Source organism: Felis catus, chromosome D2 (genome assembly GCF_018350175.1).
Source record: "Felis catus isolate Fca126 chromosome D2, F.catus_Fca126_mat1.0, whole genome shotgun sequence".
In the NCBI taxonomy this organism is placed as follows: domain Eukaryota; kingdom Metazoa; phylum Chordata; class Mammalia; order Carnivora; family Felidae; genus Felis; species Felis catus.
In genome coordinates, this window is record NC_058378.1 from 37,911,879 (window position 1) to 37,929,036 (window position 17,158).

A 17,158-nucleotide genomic window follows, 5' to 3' on the forward strand; every position below is an offset into this window, starting at 1 on the left:
TTAACAGAAGGGAAACAGCAACCGAATCTTCAGTTGAGGAGATTATATGTGACTTCTCTTCCACTTTTCTATTTTCCCCATTTTCTATAATAAGAAGTTATAGGATAATGTACTTTAGAATCAGGGGAAAGAGGCTGCTTTTTCTTCAGTCAGGCTACACATGCTAAATTTCATGCCTCCAACTAGAGCACCGTGCAGGCAGGAATGTGGACACTTTCCTCTCCCCAGAGCAGTGCCCAGTTCTCTGTACGCTACAGGAACTGAGGGGATACCCGACTACAGGTGACAAGGCCCTTTCTGCTTCCAGGGAACTCACTTCAGTTGTCACCTAGTTTCTCAATGACCTAAGCTGGACTCAGGTAAAACCACCCACCAGACCCAGGACTTAGTGCAGTTAGTGCTCCTGTGTATGTGTCACACGGGCGGGACACTCCCACATGAACCGTACATGCTTCTTCTGTGGGCCGAGGTGCGTTGGCATTTAGGTATACTTCTGTGCTCCACTTAGTATGTGCCAGGTTCTTAGGTTACTTGTTAGGTTGTCTTACAAATCCAGATTTTCAAGTCAAAGGACTTTCCTAACGCTGGGCCCACCCTGCAGGGTCTCTTCCGAGGCTCACAGTGACAAGCGCCCTCAGCATTTTGGATTTGAGGGGAACGAGAGTGGCTCTGTGGCTTTTAAGTGATTCAATAAAGCCAAGTTTGAGTTTCATCAGATCTTCTGAAGGTTTAGGATCTGGATAGGACCTCTTCACTCTAAGTATGATCTGGTAAATTCTACTGTGAAGAACAAGAGAGTTGGGTGAGGTGTGCAGAGCTCGTGGGGGAGCGAGGGACCCCTCAGAGGAAGCATGTCTGGACTGATACCAGCCTTAAGTTAACCTGAAACCTCAGCAGATTGGCCAGCATTTTACAATAAACCAATAAATGGCTAAGCTATACTTCTGTGCTTTATGTATGTTTTCTTCTGTGTATATTTTATTTCACAATAAAAAGCTCAGTGGGGGCCACCTGGTGGCTCAATTGGTTAAGCATCTGACTCTAGATTTCGGCTCAAGTCATGATCTCACACAGTTCGTGAGATCGAGCCCCAAGTCGGGTTCTGCGCTGACAGTGCGGAGCCTGCTTGGGATTCTCTCTCCCTCTGCCTCTGCCCCTCCCCTGCTCAAATGTGCATGAGCACTCTTTCTCTCTCTCTCAAAATAAATTAATTACTTAATTTTAAAAAAAAAAAAAGCCTGGGAATGAGGGGGCAAGCAATGCAGGTGTGTCCTGAGGCCAAAAAGCAAAGAGTAAGGATGGGACCTGATTCTAATAAAGGTGGGCTGGCCACCAATCACGTGACCACAGACCCGTCACTCCAACCTCTGGCCTCAGGTTCCTTATCTGTAAAACAGAGCCAATAATGATGACAACGGTGATAATGATGCTCATGGGGTCACTGTGAGCATTTCCTGACTTGTGACACGGAAGTGCTTCATCAAGGGCCAGGGAAGCAGTGAATGGTGCCACTGCATCGTCACCACCAGGTGGTCCAGTATCACTTGCTGCAGCTCACCACCTCTCGTGGACACTCAGCGGAAGCAGCCTATCTGCCCCTCACTTTGCCCCCTACGCATACCTGCCCGCTCTTGGCACTCCGTGGCAGGGCTTCCTGGTGAAGCTTTGGGGCAACACACCAGAGAACGCTAGGTGACCCAAAGCAGCCTGGCCCTGGGATTGACCCTGTCAGAACCCTCCCACACCTGCTGCCTCTCCCAACAAGCCCCGCCCCCTGCGGGGACACACCGCCCACTACCACGCCCACGGCTCGGATGCCTGTCCCACTCACCGGTCCTTTCTCCGTTCCCCGAGGGCCGCGGGGTTGACGGCAATCCTGGGCAACGTGGAGGCTGAGGTCTGGGACTGGCTACATGAGGACAGGGTGTCGATGTTCAGGGGTGACTGGGGAGGCGTGCTGCACTCAGAATGTGACAACGAACCTGCCGAGAGAGGTGCAAAGTAATTCGGGCCGCAGTCTCACATCTCCGTTCTCCTGTAGCTGAGACCAAGAGGGAGACGTGATCCAGGCACACGGTTGGCTCCACACCATGGCCACACCACATGGTCTCGAATTTAGGTGCTGGGCTCTGCGTGGCCTCTCTATCCCCCGTGTCACCAGGCCTGAGGCATGCACGGACGGGCTGGGATGAGGAGGAGGTTGCCCGCTGCACCCAGACATCGCACACAATGAGGCTGGAGTCAGCTAGCAGGAGAGGAGGGGAATGCTGAGTCCTCACCTCTGTCGGAGCCCACAACAGACCGTGGGTATCTTGGTGTCGAAGGGATTTTAATGCGTTCCGCCTTGAACTGCAAGTTGCTCGAAGACCCTGTGGTTCCACAAGGGGACAAAACTTCAGGGTTGTGATTTAACACCACCCCTTGCTCCTTCACCACCCCTTCAGTAGTTAGGAAAGAGGCACAGTCAGGACAAATGCAAAGCAGGCCCTGCTACTTACCCCTGAGGGTGCCTACATGTGAAACGGTCTAGGAAAGCAGATATTAACACCCAGTATTTGAGTAAACTGCGGGCCTGGACTGCTCCAGAGCAGAATCCCACAAATCTCACTCCTAGCCCTGGACAAGGACAGTAACCCAAGTGACAGAGGGGACTGCTTGTCTCCACCCCACCTGGCTGGAAGCAACACCACCGGAATGCCTATGTGAGGGAACTGCCAGTCTCTCTCTCTGGGTTCCATTTCCCACAAGTGAGCAGTGATACAAACCCCCAGAATCGCTGACAGGCTCAGGGACAGAGAGCAAGGCTTGTGGGCCGTGGGTCACCTGGAACAACCACGTGGCTGCTAGGGAAGGCCTAAGAGACACAGAAGGCTAAGGGAGATGACTCTGAGTGCAATGTGGAGCCAACCTCGGCCCCAGGAGCAGAGAAGGGCCCATGGGGGCAGGCCACCGGGAGGCCTGGCCACAAGGATGCAGGCAGAGAGGAAAACAGGCCCCACTAAGGTGAGAAGGTTCCAGTGGCACAGTTACCAAGGCGGGCGCTGGAGGGCAGAGAGTTGGACCCATGAGAGGTTCTCATCTCTGAGTAGTCGCTGCCAGTCCTGTGGCTCAGATCCAGGCTGAGGCGTCCCTGGTGCTGGACGCTGCAAGAGAAGCAGACAGGTGAGGCAGCAGGAGAAGACCAGGACCAGACCCAGCCGCTGGGGAGAAACAAGCAGCGGGCCTGGCCCAACACATGCCTGAGCCCACAGAAGGGAGGCCCAGAAGCCACCTGCCACTAGCTGGGGACAACAGACTGCCATACCCAGAGGCGGCACCCAGCGAGGGTCCTGCCTACAGAGAAAGGGCTGTGAAGGTACAGGGGTGGCATACTCACTTTGGCCCTGGACCAGGACTGGGCTCTACCGGGAAAAAACAGGCTCAGAATCCTGTCTGTGCCCAGAGAAGTGGTGTCTCTCCTCCAGGATGGGTGGGGGAGGCTGGATGGGCACCAAGGACCTTGGAGAGGAACCTATATACCTCATTCAGGACAGCTGCCTAGGACGCTGGAGGGCAGAGAGCCCAGGCATCACCCAATTCAGGGGCCTCCAATCAGGCCCAACAGTGTCCTTTTCTAGCTATGTAATGAGACCATCTCTCTTTCCAGCCTAAAGCCTAAACTAGGAAAAACTCTAAACGTTGCATCATGGCTACAGGCTCTACAGGATCTGTGCCCTATAACCTGTGCTCTTCTCCTGATTCACTGTACCCGTGCCAAGCTCCCCACTCTGTGCCAGCCTACTGCACTGTTCCCAGGTGCCTGGGCTGTGGCTCCTATGGCCCTCCTTCCTGGAGACTCCACCCAGGTCTTATGTAGCTGACCTCATCTCAGCCTCTGGATCCCGGTAGCATCCCCACTCTGCCCCCACCGCAGGGCCCTCCCGCCCACCCAATCTAACTGTCCACCCTCTTCCAAGTCACAGCCTAGCTGGTCGCTCCGTTTTGTGGTCTTCAGAGCTACTCAACATCACCTGGTATCACTCTGTTCATTTTTCTCTCTGCCTCCCACACGCCAACATAAAGGCCACATGAAAAGAAGCTCACTGGTTTAGTCCTCCACTGTATAGTCTCCTGGAACTAGTACAGTCCATGCCACATAGTAGGTGCAAAATTAAAACCTGTCAAACAACCGAATGAAGGAATGGGTGACCCTGAGCCAGTCCATTCACTTTTTAAGGCTCAGTCTCCTCATCTATACACCAGAGACAACAACAGTCCTTAGCTCACAAGGTCACTGTGGCAATTACAAGAGATGAGGTTTGTTTTTCTTTTTAATTTTTTTTTTTTAATTTTTTTTTTTCAATGTTTTTTTAATTTATTTTTTGGGACAGAGAGAGACAGAGCATGAACGGGGGAGGGGCAGAGAGAGGGAGACACAGAATCGGAAACAGGCTCCAGGCTCTGAGCCATCAGCCCAGAGCCCGACGCGGGGCTCGAACTCACGGACCATGAGATTGTGACCTGGCTGAAGTCGGACGCTTAACCGACTGCGCCACCCAGGCGCCCCTTTAATTTTTTTTTTTTTAACGTTTATTTATTTTTGAGAGATACAGAGACAGAGTGCGAGCGGGGGAACAGCAGAGAGAGGCAGACACAGAATCCGAAGCAGGCTCCAGGCTCTGGGCTGTCAGCACAGAGCCCAACGCGGGGTTCGAACTCATGAACCGTGAGATCATGACCTGAGCCGAAGTCGGACGCCTAACCTACTGAGCCACCCAGGCACCCCAAAAGAGACGAGGTTTAAATGGTCTGGCACAGTGCCTGGCATGTGAGCACTTAAGCACCAGCTGCCATCACTCTCTCTTTAAATGCCTTTTCTTTTTTTTACAGAGAGAGAGAGAGAGAGAGAGAGAGACAGAGAGAGAACCAGCAGGGGAGGGGCAGAGAGGGGGGGGGGACAGATGATCCAAAGCAGGCTCTGTGCTGACAGCAGAGAGCCCGATGTGGGGCTTGAACCCATGAACCATGAGATTACGACCTGAGCCGAAGGTGAATGCTTAACTGACTAAGCCACACAGGCGCCCTTTAAATGTCTTTTCAAGCTTCTTGTTGGTGAATGAAGAGAGCACCCTTAAAGTTCACTCCTCCTGGGGTCCCAGCGCTGCTCTAACCAGCCCCTTCTCAGCTTGGCAGGGACGCTTCTCTGCCCATGGGCCACTCTGTGCACCAGTAGCTTTTTGTGCACACGGATTTGGCCAGCTGGCGTGCAGGTAAGTGGGGGGTGACTTTACATACCTGGGGCGCAAACCCTGGGGGCCAACCTCTCTGGGCACAGGCGGAGAGCTGCACGGGCCGACCCTGTGGCTACGCACAGTGTAGATGGGGTTCCTCAGGATGGAGCTCACAGTGGTGCTCGGGGTCATACTCCGGGGAACAGTACCTAGAAATGGACTGGGTAAGAACAATCGCCCCAAAGCACCCAGCCTGCCCCAGACCTGTGCAAACTATTGGCTTTCTGCATCTGTAAAATGGGAGAACTCACTTTATGGCTTCCTGTTTCCCAAGCTGCTATGGGGAGGTGGTCTGAAAAGCTAAGAAATGTCCCTGATAGAAGATTAAACATCTCAGAGAGGGGAAGTCATTGCTAGATCTTTGGACCTCAGGGCTGAGGACACACAGCAGCATCTTGACATGACTGATTCTACTCTCCCTGGGAGAGTGCTCATACAGATCTCATACAGGGCCCTGCAAGCCCACCATGGACCCTCCTCCCCAGCCCCAACAACTCACCCACAGACGCCCTGCCAGGGTAGAATGGGGGGTTGCTGTGCCTGCTGGGGTGCCCTGGTGAGTAAGGGGACCATTCCTGAAGCTCTGGGCAGAGTTCTCCACCGGCCGGGACACACTTCTGCTCCTGCAGGGCCAAAGATGAGAGACAGTGGCTGGAAACGGAAATGCACAGGCGTCTGCAAGTCTGTCCCCTACGTACTCGCTCTCCCACTCGGACACATGACGGGACAGTTGGGAGAGGTCACTGCTCATTCATGTTGCCTTACACACCTGGAAGGGAAGAACCTCCTTCAAAACTACTCTGGAAGAAAACCCCAGAGAAAGAATCCATTCTCTCAAGTAAACAAACAATGTGCAGGAGGTGGAATGCACAGGTGCCTCTGGCACAGATGTGACAGCTCCTCAAAACATGCATGCCTGTGCCAGGGTCTTTGTCCGCAGAGAGTGGCATGGATCTGTTCTCCAGCTCACAGCAATCACTCCCATCTGAAAATGACTACAATACCCACACAAACAAGCTGGCCGCCGCCTCCTGCTGCCGTCGACAGACTCACAAGTGCTGTCTTGGCTCCCAAGACCCTTCCAGGCAGGGCCACGTCACTCGCTTTTGTTGTGCAGTTCAAAAGCTTCTTGTTGGAAAAGCAAATCAAACACCACACCCAAGAAAGTGTTCCTGTCTTGGCATCATATGGCCGCCAACATGCACGCCCCCTACGTTACTCTCCAATCTCCTAAGGAGGGCTCCTTCTCATGGCACCCACCAGGCACCCCACCCTCGAGTAGGTGCTCAGAACAAAGGCAAAGGAGCCAGGGCTGAACATGAAGCTGGGGACACCGGTTCAGGGCCCCTCCCCACACCTTCACCCCCACCCCAGGATTGAGCTCTACCTCCAGGAACTGAGCAGGAATCACTACCGGAGCCAGCTTGGGCCGGAAGCTGGGAGCTGACTTTGGACGACGGCGCTTCTGCCCCAGCTCGTCCATCTTCTGGGAGGTGAGGTCCCCGTCACAGGACTTCTTGGCAGGCAGATAGGAGGAGTCCCCGTCCCCTTCAGGGTAGTAGCTGGAAGCAATGCGGACTCTGGCCTTGCGAGGGGGTGAGGTGTGCGTGAGTTCCCCAGGGTCCACGCCAGGGGGCAGTGCGCTCGGGGGGCTGGCAGACGGGGAGCTGCCGACCAGAGTAGCCTCAGACTCGGAACTGGTTTCCAGTCTGTGCTGGAACTTAATGGAGTCGCTCCTCCTGGGAGGTTTTGGGGGCGTCAGAGGCCCCACCCTCTTAGAGGTCTGGGGAGAGTGAGCAGACCCAGGGCCTGGGAGCAGGTAGTCAATTTTGGGGGGAGTCTGGGGGCGTTTGAAAGTGTTAGGGTCAAAGATAGACTTTCTTTGCTTTGGTTTCTTATAAACAGAGAGCTTCTCGGGCCCTGCCGCGGAGCCGAGCACAGCCTTGGGCCAGGTCCCACCGCTGCTGGAGCTCTCAGGTTCTGTCTTATCCAGGGGGGCCTCTGCCGCCCCGCAGGGGCCCCCCTCTGTGTCGAAGGGCAGCAGCGGTCGCCGGCTGCGCACATCCACCAGCCCGTAGCCACGCTCCCCGGAGGTGTCCGAGCGGAAGGAGCTGAGGCTGCGCTCGGACGCGCTGGGACAGGCCTGGGGGGAGACGGGAAAGGGTCCCGCAGGGAACGGCTTGTGCAGGAAAGAGCTGCTGCCTCCTGGGGGGCCCGGCTCCCTTCTCTCCTCCAGCCTGTCCGCATAGAAGATGTCCGTCTGCGTGGAGTTATTGTGCTGCAACAGACTCCGTTTATTCTGGGCCTGTACCTCGGTGCCGTGGGCTCGGATGCTCAGCATCTTATCAGAGTCCTTGATGTTCTCGAAGATGTTCTGGCCACTCCACGAGGAGCTCTGAGGGAACACCTGTGTGGGGGTTACAGGGAGTGAGAAATAGCGGGTAAGACCGCCGAGCCCGGGGCTGCCACCGAACGGCGTCCCCGCAGGGGCCACACACACCCCAGAGACGGCTAGCGCGAGGCGCACGCGCACGCACACCTCTCCCTGATCGGCGCTCTCTCCTGGCCCAGCCGTGAACCCGCAGGAGAGAGGGACTTGGAGCACTATCTGCAGTTTGCCTGCGCAGTGCCCTGCCTGTATTTCTAATTGTCAAATGAAAAAGGATTCGTTACTAAAAATCTATATTGTGTAGCACATTCACATGATTTTAAATTATTCAGCAATAAAAAGAAATGAGCTACCAAGGCATGAGAAGACATGGGGCAAACTCAAATACATATTACTAAGCAGAAGAAACCAATCCAAAGAGGCTACATACTGTGTGATTCCAGCAATACGACATCCTGGACAAGGCAAAACTACAGAGACGGTATAAAGATCAGTGGTTGCAGGGACTGGGCTGGGGGGGGGGGGGGGGGGGGCAGGTGGGGCGGGGTGGGAAGGAAGGGAGCACTAGGAGGAACACAGAAGATTTTTTAGGGCAGTGAAACAATTCTCTATGATACTATGATGTGGATACACATGTCCAAACCCACAGAATGTACAACACCAAGAGTGACTCTTCATTTCAGCTATGGACTTTAATACTATTACAGAGGCGCCTGGCTGGCTCCGTGGGTGGAGCATGTAACTCTTGATCTCAGGGTCGTAAGTTCCAGCCCCACATTGGGTATAGAGATTACTAAAAAAATAATCTTAATTATTAATAATTAAAAAATAATCTTAATTATTAATATTGGCTCATCGATGGGGCATCTGGGTGGCTCAGTCAGTTAAGCGTCCAACTTCGGCTCAGGTCATGATCTCATGGTTTATGAGTTCGAACCCTGCATTGGGCTCTGTGCTGACAGCTCAGAGCCTGGAGCCTGCTTCAGATTCTGTGTCTCCCTGTCTCTCTGCTCCTCCCCCACTCACTCTGTTTCTCAAAAAAATAAATAAACGTTTAAAATATATATGTCATATATACATCAATTCATCATAATTCATCAATTGCAACAAATGAACCCCATTACTGCAAGATGCTAACAGGGGAAGCAGAAGGGTTGGATAGGAGAACTCTCTACTAGCTCAATTTTTCTATAAACCTGAAACTGCTCCAAAAAAGTCTATTAATTTTAAGATAATTTTTAAAAACATCTCTCAATGAAGTAGACGGGCCCACTTTTCTCAATCTCTACTATTAATCTTTTCAACTATGCAGAAAAGTTGAGAGAAAAGTACAACAAATGTCCATAAACCCACCATTTAGATTCAACAGTATTTTACCAAACTGTATCTATCCATACTGCAGAACATTTGAAAGTGACAAATATTATGACATCCCACCCCTAACAACCTTAGCATGTCCCCTAAATAAGGCCATTTGCCTCTATAAACCCCAATACCATCACTGTACCCAGGAAAATCAAGTTCCTAAGATCATCTAATTATTTAGTCCAGATTTGAATGTCCCCCACTGTCCTCAAAATGTCCTTCATAGCTGTCTTGTTTTGTTTTTGTTTAACCAAAAAATTTTTTAAGTTTATTTTGAGAGAGAACAGAGAAGAGACACAGAGAGAGGGAGAGAGAGAATCCCAGGCAGACTCTGTGCTGCAGCACAGAGCCTCAGGTGGGACTCGAACCCACGAACCGTGAGATCATGACCTGAGCTGAAACCAAGAGTTGGATGCCTGACTCAGCCACTCAGTCGCCCCATTTTTGTTTTGAGACCAGGATCAGGGTTCATGCACATCCTGCACTCTGTAAATCAATACCGTTTATACAAGGATCCCAGGGATGCAGAGTAGCAGCTCGGGTTTATGGAGCTGAGGTTTTGCCTGCCCCACAGCCGATGAGAGCAGCTGGTATGGGGCAGGGGCCCTTACCTTCAGAAGGGAGAGGGTCAGGGAGTCCTGGCAGCTACGTAGCAGAGATTCACACTCATTCAGAGACTTGTTGTCCAGGGCAATGCCATTGATCTAGGGCCAAACATAGAGCTTTGTCAGGCCCACCCCCAGCTCAGGGTCTCTGCCAGCCCATTCTGGACAGTGGGCCTGATTCTATACAAGTGGTGCCCAAGTCTGGAGTCAGCAAAGGAGAGACAGGCCCTCCCTGATGAAGGCCTGAGGAATCTCGTTTAGCGGCTTCCGAGGCAAAGAAAAGACGCAGCCTTACAATCACTTTCGGGGCATTGCTCTCGGGGCAAGCACTCTCGTGCTTGTCTGACTGGGACCAGAACACCAAGCATCCTGGGGATCAACCAGGCTCCACTGCTGCCTGCTGTGTGACAAAGGACCACGGCCCAGAACTCCTTCACGTACAGAGTGGAAGATGAACATGCCTGCCCCCTGGGGCGGGAGGAGACCGAAGATGAGATCATGCTGTGAAAGGCCTTTGTGAACTGTTCACAAAGATTCTCACAATCCCTTAGGCCTGAACCTCTGACCCCATTTCTCTCAGATGTGTCCCAATCTTTAAGACACACGTATGTGCAACCGTGAACGGTTAGCCTGGGGTGCCACCAGACCATGCGATACTGCTCAGCACCAACAGGGACACACTGACGGGGCCCCCAGCCACCTGATGGATCTCATGGCACCATGCTGGGTGGCACAGCCCATCTCAAAGGCCACATACTGACTTCTATAATGTCCTCGAGATGACAGAATTATACAGATGGAGAGCAAATTAACTGCCAGGTGTTATGTATGGGGGTGTGGAGAGCAGGGTTGTGGATGTTCCTATAAAGGGGTAACAGGAGGGAAATCTTTGTTCTGGTGGAACAGCTCTGTAGCTCAAATTTTTTGCCACTTAAATCATGATAATAAAATGACATGAAAATAAACACACACGGTTCCAATATCAATCACCTGGTTTTGATATTATAGAGTCGTGCAAAACATAACCATTAGGGAAAACTGCATGAGGCATACATAGGACCCGCCTGTACTATCTTCACCACTTTATTGAGTTTTTAATACTATTTATTTAATATCATAACTGAAGTATTTCTGTAATCATTTCAAAATCAAAAGTTAAAAAAAATAGGCAGAGGGATTATTTTGGAGTGGTGGATTAATTTGGTTGGGTTTTTTCTTCATAATTTTCCACATCTTATCATTTTTCACAATGGCCATCTTGCTTTTAAATTCTGGCATCCCCCAAAATCTGAAAACACTGGCAAAGATGCAAAGCAATGCACTCCCCCACACACTGCAGGTGGGATCAAAAAGGCCATGATCTCCTTGACCACATGGGAAAAGATCATGTCAAATGCTAACTGCTTATGCCCACTGATCCGGCAATCCCCCACCCAGGAATTCACCCCGTGGGCCCCCATGGAGGGACGGAGCAACAGCCTTGCTGCACTGCAAAGGTGTCCTGTCTGCTGGTTAATGGCTTGAGCAGCTGCCCCTAAGGAATATGCAGTTACTGAAATGACCTAAGCAGATCTAAAGATGTAAATGCAGAAGAATCTCCAGGGCACGCTGTGGGAAACAAAAAATGAGGTTAGCAAGTGAGAATATTATGATCACACCTGGGAAGAGGGAACGGAAGGGAAGGGTTAGGGTTAGGGTTAGGGTTAGGGTTAGGGTTAGGGTTAGGGTTAGGGTCAGGGAAGGGAAGGGAAGGGAAGGGAAGGGAAGGGAAGGGAAGGGAAAAGAGAAGGGAAGGGAAAAGAGAAGAGAAGAGAAGAGAAGAGAAGAGAAGAGAAGAGAAGAGAAGAGAAGAGAAGAGAAGAGAAAGAAAAAGAAAACAAAAGAGAAAACAAAAGAAAAGAGAGGGAGATATAAATGTTTTGAATATTTCTGGAAGAAAACAGAATAATGGGAACTGGTAGATGAGGAGTCTAGAACCAGAGAAAAAGGTTATCATCATGTGCATCTTTTATACAGCTGGAATTGTGTGTGTGTGTGTGTGTGTGTGTGTGTGTGTGTCTTCGATCTTAATGAGTTAGTCAGAAATACTAAATTAGACTTTGTAATCTTACAGCATTTGGGGATTTGATCACCAGGGATGCCACTGAGTGTCCCCCAAAGGTCTGTGTACACAGGTAAAGTTCATGGCAGGGTGGTTTGCAATGGCAGCAACTCAAAACAATGTATCTGTCCACAACGGGGCATGCTTTAAACTACCGCACAACTGAATACCATGAGGTAGATAAAAGTAATGAGGATCAATTTGGTATCCATGATGTGGAACCGCAAAATGATTTGCTTAAAAAGCAAACAAAAACCTGGGGTGCCTGGGTGGCTCAGTTGGTTAAACATCTGACTTCAGCCCAGGTCATGATCTCACAGCTCGAGTTCAAACCCCATGTCGGGCTCTGTGTCGACAGCACGGAACCTAGAGCCTGCTTCAGATTCTGTGTCTCCCTCTCTCTGCCCCTCCCCAACTAGTGCTGTTTCTCAGTCTCTCAAAAATAAATAAACGTTAAAAATTAAAAAAAAAAGCAAACAAAAACCAGAAATCTTTATCTGTGTATATAGATCTGTAAGAGACATACGGTCTGCTGGGAGCACATCTTGCAAGTGGGGGCAAAGAATATCTCCAGGAGCAGGATTAAAAGGAAAAGAGGGGACTACCACTTTCTACATTTCTATATTGCTTAACTATTTTATGGCACATAAGTCTTACTTTGGTGATAAAAAAAAGTAATGGACATAATGTTTAATAAGATTTTTTTAAAAATCACATGCAGATGACATCTTGTTTAAACTGACCTAAATACAGATTCATGTGCAGAATAAAGGCTACAGAAAAATACATTTAAAATGTTCATAAAGGTTATCTATAGGTGGTAGCAATTAGGATTCTTATTTTCTTCCTAAAGTTTCTATTTCCTGATTTTCTACTATCAATGGAAACACACTATGAGAAAAAAAAAAGTTTGTTCCCATTTAACGAACAAGGTTAACATAAAATCTCTGTTCGTTACTTCCTGTTCAATCTCTCAAATCGCATCTACTCTCCATGTGGGGCAGACAGCCCGGCCCTGAGGCTTACCGCCACAATCCTGTCTCCCACGGCGAGGGACCCCTCTTTGGCAGCCGGGCTTCCAGGCATCACGGCAGCAGCATATACTCCATTCTCCAGACAGATGCCGCTGTCTGTGAACCACAGGGCAGACATGGGCAATATCCAGTTAACCCCCACGCCGGTCACAGGGCCCTCTGGTCCTCCCACCTTGTCTTCAGGAGGCAACATTCCCTTCAGAAGGTAACATTCGCAGACTGCGACCTGCCCGTCCCAACACCCGGGCCAGGTCAGACCACCCGGAGGCTCAGTGACGTCTGGTCTGGTGAATCAAACACCCAGAGACCGGCAAGACCCAGGACCCGGGTGGCCCCCAGCCAGGGATGCACACGCACTGCAGTTAACGGCATCAGTAACTCAGAAACATCCCCTCTGCACAAAAAAGAGGTCTGCCCCGCCATCTGAGGTGCTCTGTGAACTTTGGCAGGCCCACTACCTTTCTGTCCATTCAGGTTGATGTGCAGTGGTGTGACCACCTTCCCGCCCAGGGACTTCCTCCGCCGCACGACCATGTTAATGGCCCCCTCCCCGTTGAGGAGGGCCTTGATGGCCTGCTTCTTGTCCTTGTTGATGAGGTCCACATCGTTGATTCTCAGCAGCCAGTCATTGACCCTGAGGAGGGGCACAGCCAGGTCAGCACCTGCTCAGGCCTTGGGACCAGTGGGCAGGCCCCACCGCTCTAGTCTGAGGAGATGAGTGCCAGAAAGCGGTTGCCCCGCACACACATTCAGAAAGATCTCCTCTTCAGCAGGCTCAAATGGCTACACTCACAGATGCTGGGGCCAGGCTGCTTGGGTGCCAATCCTGGCCCTACCACTTACTAGCTGTGTGACCTAGCGCCTCCACACCTCAGTGTCCTCATCTGTAAAATGGGCCAATAGCAGAGTACAGACCTACCTCACTGGATTTCAAAAATTAATGAATTGATTATACAAAGGGCCTAAACCACCACTTAGCAGATGGTAGTTTATTCTCGTTGCTATTTCATGGCATGGGCATGCAATGCACATCCTAAACTCTCACCCATACTGCCTGAGCCTTTTCCTACCTAGAAAAGTGAAGGGCAGCACCTGGGGCCTGTGGAAAGGTCAGATGCAAAGGCCCCCATGAGTCACAGAGTCTCCTTTAAGGGTAATGTGAGCAGTTGAGCCTTCGAGTCCCCCAGACCCTGGGGTGCACTCACTTAACAGCCACCTGACTCCCTGGGTCCCTTGCATTGGGTCAGAGAGCCGCCCTTCCCTCCAGAGCCTGGGCCTCCTCCACTCTTACCGTAAGCGGCCATCAGCAATGCTTCCTTTGTCCACTTTAGTGACAAATATCCCACAGTCCCCCGGCAAACAAGGCTCATTCACACCTTCTGCCATATCGAACCCAAGTGCCTTCAAGTCAATATCCTCCTGTCAAAAGAGCAGTAGCCACACACTTTATAAAGCAGTGATTAGAAACATTTCACTCTGAAACCTCAAGCCACTTGCTTCTCTGTGAGGACTGCTCCTTCACCATGTCTGATGGGGCACTCGGACCACAGGATGAAGCCCGGAGCAGCTGCCATGTGCCCCTTCCAGCTACTGCAGACACACGTCCCTACAGAAGAGCCCTGCTCTGCCCTCTGCCCTCCATGCACTGTCTCCAGCCGTGGCTGGAGGGGCCACGGACACCAACCTGTCACAACCCAGCTTGGACAAGGGCAGGGAAAGGATGCACACACCCTGGCAAGAAAAGCCGAAGCCTCAAAGTGACAGCTGAGAAATGGGGGAACCCCACAAGGGGGGCATCCTCTCCCACCCTCCGTTCAAAGGGAGTAAAGACATCAGGGCAGCTCACCGTCTCCCTTTCAAACTCCACAATTTCCGTCTCCCACTCCATGGAATCTGTGTCGATGGCCGAGTCGTGGGAGCTGTGCGCCATCAGCTGCCGGAACCGAGCCTCCTTCTCCAGCTGGGATTCCATCTGCTCCCTAGGAACAGAGAGGGCTATGACGATGGTCCCCAGGGAGGCAACACATCCCACCCAAGTCACAGCTCAGAAGGCAGGAAGGCCACCGTGAGAGCCAAAGGAGGTTCCTCTCCCTCTCACATTCCATGCCAGCTTCCCAATAAATCTGGAGCCGCACGCCAAGGCTTCTTAGCTATCAAGGCATTTTCATGGAGGTTTATTCAAAAAACAATCAAAGTCTTCCCAAACTTAACCCAGGGTTTAATGCAATTCCTTGAGAAATGCCAGCAACACTTTTTTGTGGATACAGACAAGATTATTCTAAAACACACAGGGAGAGAAAGGTAAGGAATCAGAATAGCTGAAACAATTCTGAAAATGAAAAATTAAGTGGGAGGAATCACTCTACTCGATTTTAAGACTTTTTTTATAGCTACAGTAATTGAGACATTGCAGAATTGCAGGAAGATAGACACAGAGATCACTGGGACAGAATGAAGAATCCAGAAACACCCCCACAAAGTATGAGAGGTACTAAAATACTTCAGCAGAAGAAAGCGTTTGACCAGTGATGCTGGAACGCCTGCACACCCATGGCAAAAAAAAACTGAGCCCTAATCTACACATCACATCTTACAGAAAAATTAACTCAAAACGTATCACACATTGAAATGTATAAAATAAAGCTGTAACACGTTTAAAAGGAAAATACAAGAGAAAATCTTTGAGATGAAGCGTTAAGGGTCCCTAGACATCATACAGTCAATTAAAAATTAAAAATTAAAAATTGGGGCACCTGAGTGGCTTAGTCAGTTAAGCATCCAACCCTTGATTTCGACTCAGGTCATGATGTCACAGTTCATGAGATTGAGCCCCGAGTCTGGCTCAGCACTGACAGCGTGGAGCCTGCTTGGCATTTTGTCTTCCCCTCTCTCTCTGCCCCTTTCCTACTCTCTCTCTCTCTCTCTCAAAATAAATAAAAACATAACAAAATTAAAAAATTAGAAATTAAAAATCAGTAAGTTGGATTTGACCAATATACAAACACTTAAGCTCTAAGAAAGACCCAGTTAAGAGATGAAAAAAGACTCAGAAACTTTGTACTATCCCCCAGGAACTTGCACCTGACACCCTTTGTCCTAAAACCCGCACCCAGCCTTTACAGTTTATCAGTACTGCCTACTGGGCTCTGGGGCATACTCATGACCTCCTTCTGGTTCCTTCTCAAGTGGACAGGCTTGCAGGTCCACATCTCTGTCTGGGCTGCGCTCTCACTGGCCGGCTCCAGAATGCCACCCAGCCTCAAGGCAGAGCCCCAAAGCCTTCTTCCCTGGACACGACCCCCACTAGCCCTGTGCAGCGTGAAGCTCTGTGTTTAATGCTCACTGCACCTGCTCATCTCTCATCCGCCGGGGCATGTCTGCTGCCTCTGCAGACTGGGGGTCCCTGAGCAGCAGCACCAGTTAGAAAGCTTAACAAAGAGGAGGTGCAAATTCAAACGTGCAGAACAAGTGGAATTTGACTTCCTTAGAAGCTCCAGGCAATTCCAGCTCAATTAAAATGCAAAACTTTCTCCCGAGCTCAAGCCCCCAGGGGCCAGGCTTTACCTTAATTTGATTCCATCACTTGCTAGACCCAAGGTGGGTCTCTGGAGAGAGTGCTTCACTTTGCCTCTTAGCCCCTGAGATTTTCTTTAGAGTACTCAAGCCCAAGAGGTTCTGGGTTTTCATCTAATAACTAAAGCTGGTTGGCTCATGTTAGAGGTTACTGAATGGGGAGGGAGGGAAAGCTGTCACTCCGTGTGAAAGGCGTTGCTCGAGCAAGCGAGGCTTGCACACTCACACTCATGCTCCTCACCACCCTATACCGCTCTATCAGCTGAGCAAGTTTCTCAGAACAGACAGCCACTGCTTCTCAGGACAGCCTCGTTCTACCCTACAGCGACAGCTCCTGGGTTCTGCCAATCTCTCCTTTTAACTTTGATCTTTGTATTTTCAGTCCATTGCTCAGGGTCACCATGTCCTGAATCACAGCCCTGGGTGCAGTGCTATAACCGAGGGGAGGCTGCCTGACACCCCAGTCTCTCTCACATGGGCATCCGCACGACACAGGCAGAACGGACTAGTGAATGGTGGTCTGTCTCTCCTGTGTGCTGTGAGCCCCACAGACAGAGACCTGGTCCTCTGTTCAGCTCCCCCAGGGCCTCCCCCAGGGCCTCCCACAGGCCTGGCCCATACACAGCAGGCGCTTGGTAAGTCCTAGAGGTGGTGAATGAATGAGGTAGAAAGGGAACAAATGAATGAATGAATGAACGAATGAATGGACAGTACATGCATGCCTGTCCCCAAATGCACTGCCTCTGAACAGAGAGTTTCCTTCCTATGTACCTTTGCACACGGTGTGCAAAGTCTGTCTCCGTGTGCTCACAAAAGGGCTG

General features: G+C 50.8%; 1 protein-coding gene across 6 annotated transcripts in view; it reads right to left on the reverse strand.

Annotated features, from left to right (window-relative positions):
• The window catches only part of DLG5 (discs large MAGUK scaffold protein 5), a 128,424-nt gene that overhangs the window by 24,068 nt on the left and 87,198 nt on the right, over positions 1 to 17,158 (reverse strand). For 4 of the 6 annotated variants that reach the window (XM_045040199.1, XR_006587028.1, XR_006587026.1 and 1 more), the window contains 11 exons: positions 14,611 to 14,743; positions 14,056 to 14,183; positions 13,223 to 13,398; positions 12,757 to 12,860; positions 9,636 to 9,728; positions 6,658 to 7,677; positions 5,770 to 5,893; positions 5,275 to 5,419; positions 3,031 to 3,143; positions 2,280 to 2,369; positions 1,832 to 1,982 (listed from right to left, as the gene is read on the reverse strand). In XM_045040199.1, coding sequence (XP_044896134.1) covers positions 1,832 to 1,982; positions 2,280 to 2,369; positions 3,031 to 3,143; positions 5,275 to 5,419; positions 5,770 to 5,893; positions 6,658 to 7,677; positions 9,636 to 9,728; positions 12,757 to 12,860; positions 13,223 to 13,398; positions 14,056 to 14,183; positions 14,611 to 14,743 — 2,277 coding nt within the window. The remainder of the gene's footprint in view (positions 1 to 1,831; positions 1,983 to 2,279; positions 2,370 to 3,030; positions 3,144 to 5,274; positions 5,420 to 5,769; positions 5,894 to 6,657; positions 7,678 to 9,635; positions 9,729 to 12,756; positions 12,861 to 13,222; positions 13,399 to 14,055; positions 14,184 to 14,610; positions 14,744 to 17,158) is intronic. The other 2 variants (XR_006587027.1, XR_006587029.1) reach the window with 2 other exon arrangements.